The sequence below is a fragment of the Lutzomyia longipalpis genome, chromosome 4 (genome assembly GCF_024334085.1).
Source record: "Lutzomyia longipalpis isolate SR_M1_2022 chromosome 4, ASM2433408v1".
Lineage (NCBI taxonomy): Eukaryota > Metazoa > Arthropoda > Insecta > Diptera > Psychodidae > Lutzomyia > Lutzomyia longipalpis.
Genome location: NC_074710.1, coordinates 10,192,278 through 10,208,196, shown reverse-complemented (window position 1 = coordinate 10,208,196; position 15,919 = coordinate 10,192,278). Strand labels below are relative to the sequence as shown.

The following is a 15,919-nucleotide window of genomic DNA, read 5'->3' as shown; positions in this document are numbered from 1 at the left end:
TCAGTTAAAAAAGCTGAAGTATTTTTAACCCTTGGAGGATTTTACTGGCCAATTCGACTTTTTTCAATCGCCATAGAATTAGAATCTACTAGTCAACCCGAGCCCCCAATCACGTGTGAGCAATCACCATTTTAAGCTATAAAAGGGGGGCGTATATTAATAGGGGGGATGAATAATACGGTACCCCGAAAAATTTTTAAAATAAAAAAATCCCGTTATCTGACCCTTCAGCAGGTAGAAAATGGGGAAAATCAGTTTTTCTGTGTGGGCGCTACAAAGGGGGTTGGGGCGGAATCCCATATAGCGCTTGCAAGTCGTATTAACCTCCTCTACCCCCATACCAAATTTCATCAAGATCGGCCCAGCGGTTTAGGAGGAGTTCATGTGCCACAGACAGACAGACTTTTCAGCTTTATATATTAAGATTTCATATTTCGTGATAAATTCTATATCTGGGTATAGGGGAGTTTCATTACTTCAAGATCGTCGAAAGAAAACTTAAAAAAATATTTTCTTTTTGAGAGAAAATGAAGATCAAACTTTTGAGATCTCGTAAATTAGGCAAAAGAAGACGTTCTGAGGGAGTGAATGCGTCTTCTTAGAGCATCATTATAATAAATATCGTGATGAAAAGATTGAATGTTTCACGAGGACGTCAAAGGGTTAAAAAAAATACTCTCAAATTCTTAAAAAAAAAGAAATTATTCAATTTTCCAAGAATTAAAAAAGAATTATAAATCCAATTGATCCTATAATTTTGCAAGGATGTTTACAATTTAATTTTTATTATTAAATTAAATCACGTTTTGAGCTGCAATTTGTGCCACAATTTTAAATATAAAATCAAACACTTTTCCTTTCGCAAGAAAATGTTTTAATTTAGCGCGACAAAATACCATCAACACACTGAATGTATAAAATATAATTAAAATTAAAAAAACAAACACTTTACTAATAAAAAAGGAACATAACAATTAAAAAGGAAAAAAAAACTTATTGAGAATAACTTGAAATAAAAGAATTTTTGAAAGCTTTTAAAATTCTCTGTGAGCTTTTCTTTGTATTTCCTTTTACTCCTCTTTAAGACTTCCGTGCTAAGCCTACAATTATTTTGTAGGGGTCAATGGATTTCTGGGGGTCACACAGTGACCTAATTAATCCGTAGTGCTTGCCCATTTCTACGTGATCTTCCAGGAATTCCGCATGATGCTCCCGTGGAATGCGATTGATGAGGAAAGCTGAGAAAGTGATGATGTAGTCGAGGAATTCTTCACGTGTATCCCACTGGTAGATAACTTCGCGGAGTTCTGTGTGGATATTCACAAATCCCGCATTGCTGAGAGTGTTTCTGATAACCCCAACGGGATCCCGAGAGAAGCAGTAGGGGTTGCAAGCCATATCCATGCCATGAAGGAATTTAGCCCATTTTTTGCTCTCAATCATCTTCTTATTCATCTTCCTATTTGGGCAATCAGCGACAAAGGTGAAGAAGAAGCTCCCACCGCTTTGGAGGAGATCACAAACATTTGCAATAGCTACCTCCTGCTGTGGGATCCAGTGGAGGCACATTAAGGAGGTTGCATGATTAAATGGGTTAAATCTGCGGGAATCCTGTCGTTTTCCCATATCAATCTCCACACAAGACACACGATCATCCCCACGGAATTCCTCACAGCATCGATCGAGGTTTTCACGTGATATATCCATGCACACGAGTTGCGTGAAATCACGCGGAAGAAGGGGCATAATTATGTCGTGTGTTACATCCCCAGGACCACATCCAATATCTACAAAGGACTCCCCATTGCGCCAATTGAGCAACGGCTGGAATTCGCTCAAGAAATTTGCAGCATCTCTCCGTTGATGCTTATTAACGGTGCGATAACTAATCACCTCTTCGGGCATCGCGACGCGTGATTTAGATAAGATGTTGGCAATTTTGAAGCCTTCCTCCGACTAAAAGCTCAAAAGCAACCGCAAGACGTGCGTCGATCTTAATCTATACATTATTAAAAATAAATATTTCCATTTCACTTTTCAATCCTGCGCATTGGAAATGTTTGAAGAATTGCGATAATGCTATCTGATGTGAGAACATTAAGAAGGTTTTGCCTTGACTTAATATTCTTTTTTTATTAATATATATTTAATTAATAAAATCTGAGAAAGTCCAAAGCAGACAGACGAAGAATTTGATTTTTTAAGGCTTTTTTTTTAGCTTTTTCTTATTTTCAAATATATTTTTTCTGTAACTTGAATAGCTTTAAAATAAACTAATTATAAGCTTATTTTAAAACTGATTAAAGTCTCGTATCTGCTCAGGGGTTCAATACACAAAAACTTATGGTTCCACTCAGCTTTGAAGAACTCGTGTCTGTCTTAATGATGAGTGAAAGAAAGAACGTATTTATTTTTTTAACAAACCATAATTTCCTTTGAAATTTTCTAAAAGAAAAATTCTATTTTTATGCTTATGACTACGTAATTATTTGTACTAGTTTCTATTGACTTTTCTTATTTTAAAAATCATCTTTGTCCTATTTGATAGGCTCAATGTATTGCAGTTTTTGTTACCTACTTTAATAAGGATCAAATCTTTTGATTAGAAAATTAGGATTTTGTTAGAAAATTCTGCTTTTGATCAGAAGATTATTTCGTTTTGGTTAGGAAAATGTTCTTTTTTAGTCAGGAGAACGCTTTTTTTGGTCAGTTTTAATTTCCAATTCTTCCATAAATTTTATATTTTTGACCAAAAACAGTTTTTACGTCTTCTGGCTCTTCTATTAGCAAGGGTTTAACCTCATTTTCAGTGAAGAAAAGTCACTTTTTGTTGACCAAAATGTATGAGGAATTCTCGAATCTCGCTCAATCTCGACCGATTCCCGAGAAACACTTTAACTTTTTTTATATTAATAATGTTATTTCGATGATGAGAAGGGATCAACCGAGAGCTAATTAAATGTACTTTCGATTGCAAGTGGAATTGTGCAAACTGATCCCTTATTTTGATCGGAAGAACCTGCTGCCTCACTAAAAGTACTGATTTCTCGGGGTTGGGCATCCCCCTGTCTATTAGTTTTAGAGAGAAAAGGCATGAATTTTCGAATCACCCCCCATCCATTGGAAAAATGAGAAATTTTTGATTTTTTGGTTGATTTAAGGAAGAATCCAAAAATAAAAACTGACCAAAAATAGTGTTCTCCTGACTAAAAAAAGAACATTTTCCATACCAAAACGGAATATTCTTCTGATCAGAAGCAGAATTTTCTAACAAAAACCTAATTTTCTGATCAAAACATTTGATCCTTTAAATAAGGCGAGTTTATTCATTCTGAAATTCTTACGATATAATAAATAAAAATTCTGTAAAAATCACACAAAGCACAAAGATGAGCTAGATATTGAAGATTTCAAGTTCATCACCTGGTTTATCGCACAGAATTGCAAAGAAACAGAAAATCCTTGAACTTTTTATCAATATCTGCTCAGAGAAATGAGAGTAAGAAAATAGATTTAATGTAGGTCAGCAGTCTTATTTGCTAAATAAACGTTTTCTTTATTCTTTTTTGTAATAAAAATGCGTCGTTTCGTTGCAAAAAAACATCAGTTTGAAGATCAAAAAGAAAGTGTGAAGATCAGCATGAAAGGATTAATTAAAATTTTTGTAGTGCTCGCAATTAGTTTTGCTCTTGCTTTTGGGCAGGGTTTTGGTAGAAAGTGTCCTCCGGAGAGCAGAATTAGCCAATACTGTGGACTTGTTGAGGGTGATGATTGCTGCAGCAAAGCCATAGAGGAACCGCTGTGCTGCAATGTGGAAACTGTAGATGATTTTATTCTTTGCCACGATAAAATTGGATGCTCGCTTCCTTCATAAATAAATGAGAAGAAATAATAATTATTCCTCTAAGTAATGTTTGATTAATTTATTCCTTAATTTTTTGTGATTAAACATTGCAAAAATAAATTTTAATATTAATAAATAATTTATTTTGAATTTCTTTATTTCTTCAATCATTTTTTGTCTTTGTGTGATTAATTCTAGATTTTTTTCAACAGAATATTCTTTAAGAAAAATTCTGCATGAATTAACGAATTAAGTTTTATTTGCATTCAATTCAGACTTGTTTTTTTTTACAATTTTTTCTAACAATTTTCATAAATTATTTCTTTTGCTTTTACTCAAATAATTTGAGAGTTAAAGAACGTTCAGACCTAAGGCCTAAGTCTCTCTATAAATAAAAATTTGGCCGTATTCTGCGACCTAGAAATCCTAGAAATTTCAGAAGAAATTCCAGTTTAAGAAATTCAATGATTTATTGGTCGCTTAATAAGGCTCATTAATTGAATAAATAAAAATAATATTCGATCATTTAAATATTTTTACTAGAATCTCATTTATTGGAATAAAAGGTCTAAGTTTTAACCCTAAAAGTCGCAAGACTTAAATCTCAGATCTGAACAATCTATTATCTCTTTAATTTTCTTTTTTTTGTACAATCAGTTAACACAGACAAACAACAAGAAGTTTATGAATTTTTATTCATCTCCCAGGATTTCTGTGCCAAAGAAATCACTCTCAACCGGTGCCCCAACTGTGAATACCTCCTCAATGGGATTAGCTTCCGTGGCTTCCTCAACGAATGGGTTTGCCTCAATGAAAACCTCCTCAAAGGGAACTTTTACGCGTCCTTGCTTGCTAGTGGGATGTTCATTGCGATAGTGCAACTTCAGGGCATCCTTTGAATCACAAATTACCTCACAATATCGACACGTTGTCTTGTGAGTCTTTCTGTGCTTCTTCAGCTGCCGCTCCGATGGGAAGATGCCATTGCACCGTGTACAGGGGAAACTTTTTGCATGGCTGTACATGTGATTTTTATGCGCCACCTTCCTTGCAAATCTCTTCCCACAAATCTCACAAGCGAAGGGAAGGAGAATTTTTACTTTTACATCTTCTTTTTCTTCTTCTGAATCTTCACGAGGTTCTTGCTTTACAATTGAAGGAACATTCAGGGAGGAATTTTCAATTGAAATGTCGTCTTCAATTGGAGCTGCTGCTATAGGTAAAATTTCCCCATCTGAGGCTTCATTCTCTTGTCCTTCTTCTTCAATGTGAGCGTCTTCAGTAGTTGGAGAAGCAGCAGCATCTCTTGAAGCTTCTTCATCAGTGAGTCCAGATTCCTCAGCTGTTGGTACAACAAACTGCGGCATTTCACAGTCAGGATGTTCCTCCAGGTAGTGCAACTGCGCCAATGCCACTGAATCGAGACTTTCTCTGCAAATCTCACAAATAATTTGATGTACCTTCCGATGTTCCTTCAGTTCCTCCCGCGTCGGCAAAACTGCATCACACTGACGACATGCAAAACTCCTCTCATGCGTCTTCATGTGACTCCGGAGGTCTGAATTTCGAGAAAATGCATCACCACACAGCAAACAGGAGACACTGTGTTCCTGTGGTGGATGTTCTCCCTCAATCTGTTCATCTGCTACGTCTTCCTGCTGCTGTTTCGCTGCATCCCAGTTATGTTCTTTGCTTGTTGGATGAAGCTCCTCAAAATGCTGCTTCAAATCCATCTGTGTGTCGAATTTTGTCTCACAGAGTGGACAAATATTTTTATGGAGCTTCCGGTGCTTCTTTAGCTTTCGCTGTGACGTAAAAATCTGCAAAGAATGAGGAAAGAAGTATAAATAATGAAGGAAGAAGGTTCAAGCCAATAGCAATGTTGTATTTCTCTGCGTTCAATTAATTAATTCGTGGAAATCATCTTTTAAATTAAAACTAATTAATTATTTAATTTCTAATGTAAAATCGTCGCTCTTGTCGCTACTTTTGTGGTATCGGTCTCAAAACTCCATATAAAAAATGTTTTTTTTTTAACGAAAAAAAGGAATATAAAAAAGCAGCAACAAAATTTCACCATTTTGTGGTGAATTCCAGACTATTTTCCCATCGATAATTTGGAACCTTCCAGTGACTACCACTTGGAATATTCCTCGTCTATTAATCGCGCCAATTTATATTTTGAGGTTATAAGACAAATTGCAAGCAAATTAGAGTTAAGAGATCCTCTTTACCTGTGAGCATTGGGAGCACTTGAAGTTCTTCATGTGCGTACACAGATGAATCCTGAGGTCTGGTCCACGAGAAAACTCCTTGGGGCATAAATGGCAAGGATAAATCCTCGGTTCTGCAGTTTCTTTCTCCGGAAGTTTCTTTGCCGTTACCACAACCGGAGGTGTCTCCTCTTCCAGCGGTGGTTCCCCTCGTGCCTCCCTTGAGTCTGGATGCTGCTGCTTGTAGTGATTCTCCAGGAAGTGCTGCAGTTCAAATTTAACCCCACAGTAATTGCAGACATTCTTGTGTTGTGTCTTCCGGTGCTTCTTCAGCTTCCGCTCTGATGTGAAGGTTTGGAAGCAGCGTGAACATGGAAAACTCCTCGCGTGCGTACACATATGGATCCGGAGGTCTGTTGCTCGTGTGAATTTCTTCTCGCACACCTCACACGTGTACTGTGGCTGTAGCTGGAGGAGAGCTTCCCTCGTGGAGGCATCAATGGCAGCACCTTCCGTGAGGAGGGCATCCACATCGAAACCCTCCATTACGGGGACACCGTCGAGATTTTCAGCTGGTACCTCCGGAGGACTACTTTCCGGATGGTACTCTGTGAAATGCATATGGAGGAGTTCAAAAGTCTCGAAGGTTGTGGTGCAGATACTGCAGATATTCTTGTGCGTACGTCGATGCTTCTTCAACTGACGATCTGACGTGAATATAGCCGAGCATCGGGAGCACGGGAAACGCTTCAGGTGGCTAAACATATGATTCCGGAGGGAATTGCTACGGAGGAATTGTTTGTTGCACAGCTGACAGGGGTATGGAAGTTGTTCCCCGGTGTGCTTCATCACGTGAATGTTAAGGTAGCGCTCAGTGCTGAAGATTTTATCACACTGTGGACACGGGTAGCTTCTCTTTTCTGCATGTCGTGCCATGTGTTTCCTCAGGCGGGCGTACGTTGTGAATTTCATGGGGCACTGCTCACACGCCACCAGACCCACCCCCGTGTGAAGTCTGTAGTGCTCAAGGAGGCAGTCGCGACGTGTGAAGCGCTTCCCGCAGTTGTCGCATTCGTACACGGATGAATCCTTGGAGATCCGAATGGGTGGTGGGACGGAATTTGGCGGTGGTTGATGTTCCCCAGCTTCCTCCATGTGCATGTCCAGCATTTCTTGCGTGATGAACTTCATGTGACACTGTGGGCAGTTGTACGTCTCATGGATGACCCTGTGCTCCTGGTAGAGCTTCTCCGTGGGGAATTTTGCATAGCAGTGCCGACAGAGCCAATGTTGTCGATGCTTCTTCGATCTGTGCGCCTTTATGGCACCATACGTGTCAAAGGTGTCATCGCATTCCTTGCATTTGTAAGCTGGCTCCCCAGTTGCATGGTACCGCATGTGTCGCTCAAAATCCCCTTTATCCGCAAAGGCAGCCCCACAAGTACCACAAACATTCGTCTCGGGCTTCTCATGTGTCCGGATGTGCCTCTTCAGGGCATACTGCGTGGCAAAGCGCTTCCCACATTCATCACACTGCGTCAACTTCTCACCCGAATGGAAGCGTTTGTGGATCTGCAAACTCGCCAAGTACTGGAACTTTTTATTGCATTCCGTGCACGTGTATATCAGGCCTGTTTTCGTGCGCTTCCTCTTGTCCTCCTGCTTTACACGCCTTATTGATGGTAACACCTTCTCCTGCCTCAGGTACGTACTTTCGTGCACTTCTCGCTTTACAATTAGCAAATTCGGTTGATCTTCACTGAGAATCAATTCCTGGGCTGAATCATTGGGATCCGTGAGATCCATCAGCGTATATCCTTCATCTTGCACCACAATGGGACTTCCTTCAGTGTGCTCCGGAGGTCCTGGCCATTGGAAGCCAACTGGCAAATTCACAAACTGCTCGTGCGGACTACTCTCACCATCAGGTCTGACCAGGTATGCTGCGTAGGGCTCCATTTCCTCGCTCTCCAGTCCTTTTTTCTGATCCTCCAGTGGAATCTGACGGAATTTTAATATTTTTGTTGGTATAGGATAAATTCTTCCGATTGCATAAGCCAAGGGACGGTAGGTCAACCCAAACGCATCCTTTCAATTTTAGGGCCAAAGCTTTCGACGCTTCTATGCGTCTTCCTCAGTGGTCAATTGTGTCTTTATTTGGGAATCGTCAAACGTCTGAATTCTGTGATCATGCGGATTTTCATGTAGGAGTATTCTCTATTTTCTTTCACTTTTCTTTAAATGACTTTAAATGAAACTCTTTTTGCTGATCCTCTAAAATTTTCTTCTTCTCAAGAAAATTACCTTTTTACCCAAAAAATTCTCCTTCTTACAGATTTTTCCTAATAGAAAAGTAATTGGGAACTTCTCTGAAACACCTATTGTGTCCAATTAATCAAACAGATGGGGGAAAATGATTAATTTTCGCGATGAAAAATGAGAAAAATTTTCTGATTTTGACCCACTTTGTTTTGATTCTTTGCTTTCACTTCTTCTTCTTAATATTTCCCCACAAAGAGTATATTTTCCACGGATTCGTCCCCCATGTTCGATGGATTTATATAATTTTTTTTCTTTTCGTGACAAAAACAGAAAAATTCCAATGACATTTTCTCTCCTTTTAAACTCTAACGGATAATCAAATTCCTTTTTCACAATTTTTGTTTTTTATGGTTTTTCTCCCAATTTTTTTGGCGTAGAACGCATTTTTGGGGCTCCTGGAGCACTTACGGGTGTTCCGTGGCGCCCAAAGAGCCCCTCTGTGCTAAAATTGGGGCCCGCAGAAATTTTGACGGTTGGGGATTTTACACGACTCAGGTTTTCTGGAAATGGATTTTTGTGAACTTTCTACATTTTCGATGCCAATCGACGCGGTGTCACTTTCTCATTCCAAAAAACTGTTTCCGGTCGGAAAATTCAGCGGAAAATGCGAGAAAATTGTGAAAAATCTTCTATGTGAATGAGACAACAATAGTGCGTGCGAGTGAGAGTAACAACGGATAATGAGGGCGCCACATGCCACAAAAGAGAATTCTGGATAACATTTCATCACGCTAGCTGTAACAGCAATTATCGTATCCTGCTGTAGAAATCCCTAGTTTATATGACATTTGCTGATGCAAGGAGCGATCTATCTGTCAAAGTGAGAAAATTCAGTCGAGAGCTTCACTTTTCTCCGCGATTTTCCACGGGAAAATCAATTGCTGCGCTTCATATTGCTGCATTGACGGTCACCTAAGTTGGAGTAAAAGTCATTAAATGTGCATAATTGGTCACACCTGTGGACACAGCCAAGGTATCTGGAATTGAAAAATTCTCATGAGTGCGGTGTTCCCATAGTCCGTGGATTTTTCTCTGGCTTCACATTTTTTTTAATCTCTTCTGTGGGATTTCCATCCGCTGTGTGCAAAGTTGTGTGTGGAAAAAGATGGAGAGACAGTTCTAGAGAATACAGAAGCACAAAAGGTGACGACAGTGCACAGTAATTCACAATTATTTAGTTGCCAACACGAGGAATCTTCGAATAAGAAGCACAATTCAAGTAAGTTTGATCACATTTTTTCTTTTCACTCAACCTTTTCTCTCAGAACAATTTGTCTCAACCTCTTGACCCTTGCCGTCGCCACAAGCAATATCCATTGACCTCTGTGTACGTGTGTGAAGGCACAGAATATGGGGGCCGTGTGTTGACGACGCAATTGCGGGTGAGAATCCCAAGTGGGAAGACGCAATTTGGGTTATCATCATCACCAACAAGAATCATTTTGTGGCAGAGCTATCCCTTCGCAAACCAATACCCAAAGTCACGTTCGTAATTAATCAATTGCTCGACAAAATACCACCTTTCTGGGTCAATCATCCCATTAAAGGACTTGTCGTCCGTCATGTGTGTACTCCATCCCCGAGGGGGCTACGCATTCCACTCCCGGATTCCACGTTGAAGAAAGTGATATCCCATCTCTTGGGCAAATCAGACGCAAAACATGGGTTTTTGGCAAGCAAATATTGTTCTCTTATCTCTTCATGGGCTATGTTGTATACCCATAATCATTCGCTTCTCGGTCCGAATTTGCTGATAAAAAACATTTACGCCATTTCATTCACAAATGATAAGGAGCTGTATATAAGAAATTTATTATATAAATCACATGACACAAGTAATTTGGCATACACGTACATCTGTCATGGATAAATGACGTATTCAGAAGCCGAAGTGTCAAATTTTCCATCATGGCGTCTTCTAGCTTCATCCGGTACCCTCTAAAAGTTTCATTCTAACAAAATTTCATTTAAGAAATTAGAAGGGTAATTTTTATACGTTTTAAAATAAGATTTGACGTTAGAAGAAAATATCAAATAATAGCCAAACGTTGAAATTGAAAGAGAAACTTCAAACGTTAAAAGATAGCATTGGACGACAGAAATGAATCGTCAAATATTAATGTAGCCTGTGAGCTCAATCTAAATGTTAAAAGTAAGAAATATGTTAAACGTTAGAAAAGGAGTGTCAGATTCTAAAACAATCGTAAATTGTTAAATAAAAATGACAAACATTAAAAAATCATCAGAATTTAGAAAAAAATACCGCTTAATATTAGACATGTTAGACATTAACTGTCTAATATTAGTAAGAGTATGTCAAATATTTGAAAAGATATGTCAGACGTTTAAACGAACGTCAAATGTTTTACTTAAAACATCAAACGTTTAGAAAGAATCTTCAAACATTGAAAGGTAATATAAAAAGAAGAAGAATTCAAGTTTTGATGAGAAGCTACTTTGATTGGTTGATAAATACGAGTATTGTGTTCTCATTGGTTATTTCTTGTTCTCTACGTCACAATCTGTTACGAGCCTCGGTGCAAGGTTAATTTGAACAGCGTCATACATTTTTTTTATATAATTAGCTAAAATAGATAAAAGTTCTAAAAGTGAAAACTTTGAGCTTTCAAGGTTTTGAAAAAAAAATCAGTTAAGCAAACATAATGCATTGTGAGAGAACTAATGTAAGTAGTTATGTATAATCTCTCGCTTACATATTCACTACACATATGTATGTTTTCTCTCCTTTTGCGTGATATTTTATGCTATTGTTGTAATTCCTCTGTCTCAAAAACCCCTCAGCAGTAGTAGGTTAATTTTTTATTAATTCAGTAGGGCATAAGTTATTCAATATACACAAGCACTAAGAGAGGGTGGAATTGGGTTGAGGGTGGTGTGCATCACAAATGACAGTATATGACTAGAAGATGTTTCCCACAAATTATTCCCATTTCTTCCACGTAATTCACCTGCTTACCACGAATGTCTCATCTCATTGCCCTTCCACCCCATTGAGAATTATATCATTAAATGTCTCGCCCCCAAGGGGACAATAGAAGGTGTTTTTGTTGAGAAAGAAAAATGCTAAAAATTGCCGCATTTTCCTTTTTCTTTTGCTACACACACAAAAGTACCTACCTCACATGGATGAGGGAAATGTTAATAGAAATATTTCATACAATGGAAGAATTTTCTCATATGGCTGCCCCTTTGTAGTCCTCAAAATTAATTTTGCACCATCACATGGTTTTTCAGGTGCTTAACCCCCCCCCCCCCCAACAAGAGAATCCTTCACACAGACACATTATTATGTGATTTTCATGCCATTTAACAATTTTAATGACACCAAAAGCATGTGAAACAATCTCTCTCTCTATATCACACTTTAAGTTATTTAAATATTTATCTTTAGTGTGGAGTTTTCGAGATATCTATAACACAGCAATACCGATACTATTTCTACATTGTCTTTGAAACTCATAGGAAAGTTGATTCAAATACATCCCACACACATTTAGATATTCTGTACAAAGCTCACACAATGCTTGGATGATTGCTTGAATGTGTAATTGAAGAAACTACCCCAAGTAAATCACACAATTCTCCCATTTCGATCGAAATTAACCCCTTTCAGTTGACAAAAAAAGTACCTATTCAAGATAATTAGAAATTGATAATTTCATTATAAACTGATACATATATTCATTGAATTCATAGACTGATATTTATTAAATATTATGTAATTTAATGCTTCAATAGATCGTTGACGCATATGTTTTTAAGGGAATGATAAAGTACAATGTGGGCGTGGTTTATACAACAAAGATCTGTTTATAAACATAAACAATGACATCATTGTGTTTTTATCTCTTTAAATGCATAAAGCATTCGCGCTAATGCTTCATCGTTGATTTTTGGCAAAGAATTTCATCAATTTTATGCTTTATACATTGAAAGAGAGAAAAATACAATGGTGACGTCATTTATTGCATTATTAGGCCGTTTTCTGATATGATGCAAGAGTTCTTTTGTAATTTTTGAATAATTTTTATTTCTTCATCTACAAGATTAGGCGTACTTATCCTGAATATTTCCTCAAATGAGCGAGTTTTCTCGTACAAAGACACATAAACTCCTTTTCCTAAAGAATCAAATTTCAATAAGAAGAAATCTTTAATTATTTGTTCTGTAAACAAATAAATTAATTTGAATTTCCCTAAACTTATTTATAAATAGTTACAAAAGAAAATATAAAAATTTTTGCGAATTGCTAAAGAGGTTCCGTCCTAAATTTTACCAGATTCTAAAATAAAGTCATGAAAAGAGAATGAGGAGTTTCACCTTGACATTACAAAATGAAAGCAATCGATATGGGTTACAAAAAGCAGACAAGGAAAACTCACCACAGTTTCGCCTAAATTCCACAACTCCTTGAAGACGTTTCCATTGATTGCAAGGCAAAAAAAATTCTTTTATTTTCGTCTGTGAATGTAAATAAAGGAAAAAACGTTGGTATTTTATGCATGAGAATGAGCGTAGATGTTGTAGTCACTCTGTAGTATGTAAAGGTGCCCGTTAAATTTTGAAATTAAAGTAAATTAAATGCTTAAAAATTTACATGAAAATTCTCAACCTGTTGTGCTGCTACAATAGATTTGTTTTTATTATTAAATTTTACTTTCTTTCGGTGCACATGAGAAGCATTCTAAAAAATTCATTGAAAAGACTTTCATTGTAGATACGTGCAAATATACAAAATGCACTGGCAACGGCACCAGGAGAAACATTCACGATTTTGCTGTATATCGTGTTTGCATCACGATGAACATTTATTCAATTACCAAACCCATTTCAGCATTTAATATTTTTGGCAGGATTTTGTTTATTCAATTTATTTTTAAAGTCTTCATAAATCAACGTGAATTTATGAAGCTTTATCCTAAAAGCTTCGAAAACTCAATTGATTCGTGAAAGCGTCTTCATCAGAGCCTGAATTTGAGCATGAATTTCTTTTCATTCAAATAAAGTTTTTTTTTTTCACTTGATTGTAGAAGAAATTGAAAGATAAAGGGACATGTAGTTTGAAATCAAAATGAAGCTTTTCCATACAACATATTGGAAGAATGGCATGTGTCTAGACCATCTTGATGCTTGTACACTTTGGTGTGGAAACGTAAATTGACCAGAAAAGCATTTAGGAAAAATGAGATAGATGGGTTTGTCACCACATTCTCTTATTATTTTTTTTCCTCGCACAAATACGCGCACTGAAATATCCTCTTTTCCATCTTTCTGTGTGTACAATAACATTATTTGCTCTAGGGGGTGTGAATAACTTCACGTAACAGATACACAGAGGAAAATTTACCCACAAAAAAAACATTCCTCATCACCCAAGAATTTATACTTTCTGCACACATTTTTCACCAGACATACGCATCGCAGAGGGAAAATGTTTAGGAAGAATGGAAGAAAGAAAAAAAAACATACATATTACGAAAACCCCCTTCCCAAAATTAGTACCATTATCAGTCTTTTCACTTGGAATTTTTCCCAATACAGCAGCAGCAGAGAGAGAAAAAGCATTATAATGGAAAATGTATAGAGAATGGAAAATGTGAAATGAGAATTTTTCCTTCATTCTCGCAATTCTCACGCACACCTTACGGGAGTGTTGAAAAGAATTCCAAGCTCAGAAAGTTGCCGAAAAAAAAACGTTGAGAGAATTTATTAATGGGTGTTGAGTTAAACATCGATAGTGACTGTTTTTGTAAATAAAACACTTTGTTATTTTTGGGCATTATATAGGAGGGGAAATCGCGGAAAATTGTGTGGAAGTTTAATGTCAGAAAGGAGGTTTATCGATTGAAAAAAATGAATACTGAACTGCTGAATTTTTTAAAGGTTTTTAGCTTTGCTAAATAAATTGAAAAATAAAAGAATTCTTTCTTGGTATTTTTCCTAAAATTATTTTTAGTAGAATCTTAAATATAGGACATAGTTTAGACTGATATCAAAATCTAGAAAGCAATATTAGTTAGTTTAGAACAAGGAAATAAAGAAATGAGTGTCCAGAAGAACTTTAATTGTCTAAACAAATAAATAGTATAGTATGTACTCATCTTTTCACAAAACTTTCCCTGACCCACCCTATTTTCCGAAGCATCTGCAGAGATTGCTTCACATCCACTTCAAATAAACAAACCACTTGTGCAAGAGATTCTCATCAATTTTGGCAAAATATCAAGGAAATTTTCGAGATGGAAATTCAGGAAAAATTACATTACAAGCTTTTTTTTCTCAAAAGTTCAACAGCAAATTCATAAAGTTTATTTTAAACGGGTAATATAATTAGGGAAAGCAAATCCTTTCTGATACGCATGCAAAGTAACTCCATTCCTTTTATCTTATCAATCTTCAATTCCAGGGCATGAATTGTCTAAGAGTGAAAAACTCTCGTGATAAACTCCTGAAAGCTTTAGCGCTTTAAAAGAAACGTGAAAACCGGAAAAATCTCACGGGAGTTTATTATGGATGCATTATTTTTCTTAGAGGATCATGCACACGTGAAGTTTTCTTTTTCACTGCAAAAAGTCTTTGGGAATTTATCACAAGAGTTTTTCACTTTTAGAGAATACAGCCCCAGGTGAGAGATATTCTTCAGTGGCATTTAGTTGTTGGAGCTTTTTGCATAAAAGCTCCTCGTCAAAGTAAATTGCAATCAAATTAATAAATACCTTATGGTAAGAATATACCTCTCTGCGAGAGAAGTATTTCAATATTAAATTCATTTGATATACTTTCTCTCCATTTTGGTGGTGCATAAATTATTTCTGGAAAATTCTAAATCAAAGTACAATAGATTCGCAATGTTGTGCATCTTCTAAAAGCTATGAAGTGTATTTCAAAGGTAATAAAGAAATGAAGTTTATCCAACATTTGATGAAATTCCATATCAATTAATTAGTTCTTTGTGCATAAAATTCCACAAACGTTTAAGGGTAAAGTTCATATATTGGAGGTTGAGCACCCTTGACAGTACGAATCACATTTCATACCATACACATTGTTGTAAGCTAAGAGCAAAATAAATATTTTTCAGCATCGCTTTTAAGCCCATAAACAGTGTGTGCGAAAATAAATATTGAATGACACACACTCATAAAATCGTCAAGTTTGAGAGTTTCCACACACACACAAGTGGGGAAAATCCACCCCAAAATGCGGAAATTAAAATTTCATAACCCCCTTATACTCATGCTTATCAATTTTACATTATACATATACCTACATTATATATTGAAAAGTATATATAACTATATACGATAAAAAGGAAAATGTGTTATGCGTTTAGCAATGAAATGTGTTGTGACCATTCCTTTAAAATTGTAACATTTAACGTTTGGTACGCAATAAAAAGCATTATTTATGTACCAGAGAGTGGTGGGAATGGAGAATATAGATTTCTAATGTAAGAATTGTGTGTCACATAAAATATTCATGAAAAGCGTTTATTCAATTTTCTACGTTTCGTTGCTGA

At 36.6% G+C, this 15,919-nt stretch overlaps 3 protein-coding genes across 6 annotated transcripts in view; 1 reads left to right on the top strand and 2 right to left on the bottom strand.

The window, feature by feature from the left end:
* Positions 1–866: 866 nt before the first annotated feature.
* On the bottom strand, positions 867–1,996 carry LOC129796221 (juvenile hormone acid O-methyltransferase-like). Its single transcript, XM_055838004.1, has one exon. The coding sequence runs from the start codon at positions 1,903–1,905 to the stop codon at positions 1,081–1,083; it is 825 nt and encodes a 274-aa protein (XP_055693979.1). The 5' UTR covers positions 1,906–1,996; the 3' UTR covers positions 867–1,080.
* A 2,455-nt stretch (positions 1,997–4,451) lies between these two features.
* LOC129796041 (zinc finger protein Xfin-like) lies at positions 4,452–8,547 on the bottom strand. Its single transcript, XM_055837707.1, has 3 exons — positions 8,362–8,547; positions 6,079–8,058; positions 4,452–5,664 (listed from the first exon to the last, which is right to left on the bottom strand). The coding sequence occupies exons 2-3, from the start codon at positions 8,014–8,016 to the stop codon at positions 4,537–4,539; spliced, it is 3,066 nt and encodes a 1,021-aa protein (XP_055693682.1). The 5' UTR covers positions 8,017–8,058; positions 8,362–8,547; the 3' UTR covers positions 4,452–4,536.
* A 32-nt stretch (positions 8,548–8,579) lies between these two features.
* The window catches only part of LOC129796144 (beta-arrestin-1), a 36,990-nt gene continuing 29,650 nt past the window's right edge, over positions 8,580–15,919 (top strand). Inside the window, exon 1 of one of the 4 annotated variants that reach the window (XM_055837904.1) lies at positions 8,580–9,598. The gene's annotated coding sequence lies outside the window, so the exon portion shown is untranslated. The remainder of the gene's footprint in view (positions 9,599–15,919) is intronic. The other 3 variants (XM_055837906.1, XM_055837905.1, XM_055837907.1) reach the window with 3 other exon arrangements.

Bases quoted from the DNA above. Each gene is read 5' to 3' on its own strand.
- LOC129796041 (XM_055837707.1), bottom strand. From the start codon at position 8,016: ATGGAGCCCTACGCAGCATACCTGGTCAGACCTGATGGTGAGAGTAGT. The intron at 5,665-6,078 runs GTAAAGAGGATC...CATTCTTTGCAG, and splicing joins AGTGCTCCCAATGCTCACAG to ATTTTTACGTCACAGCGAAA.
- LOC129796221 (XM_055838004.1), bottom strand. From the start codon at position 1,905: ATGCCCGAAGAGGTGATTAGTTATCGCACCGTTAATAAGCATCAACGG.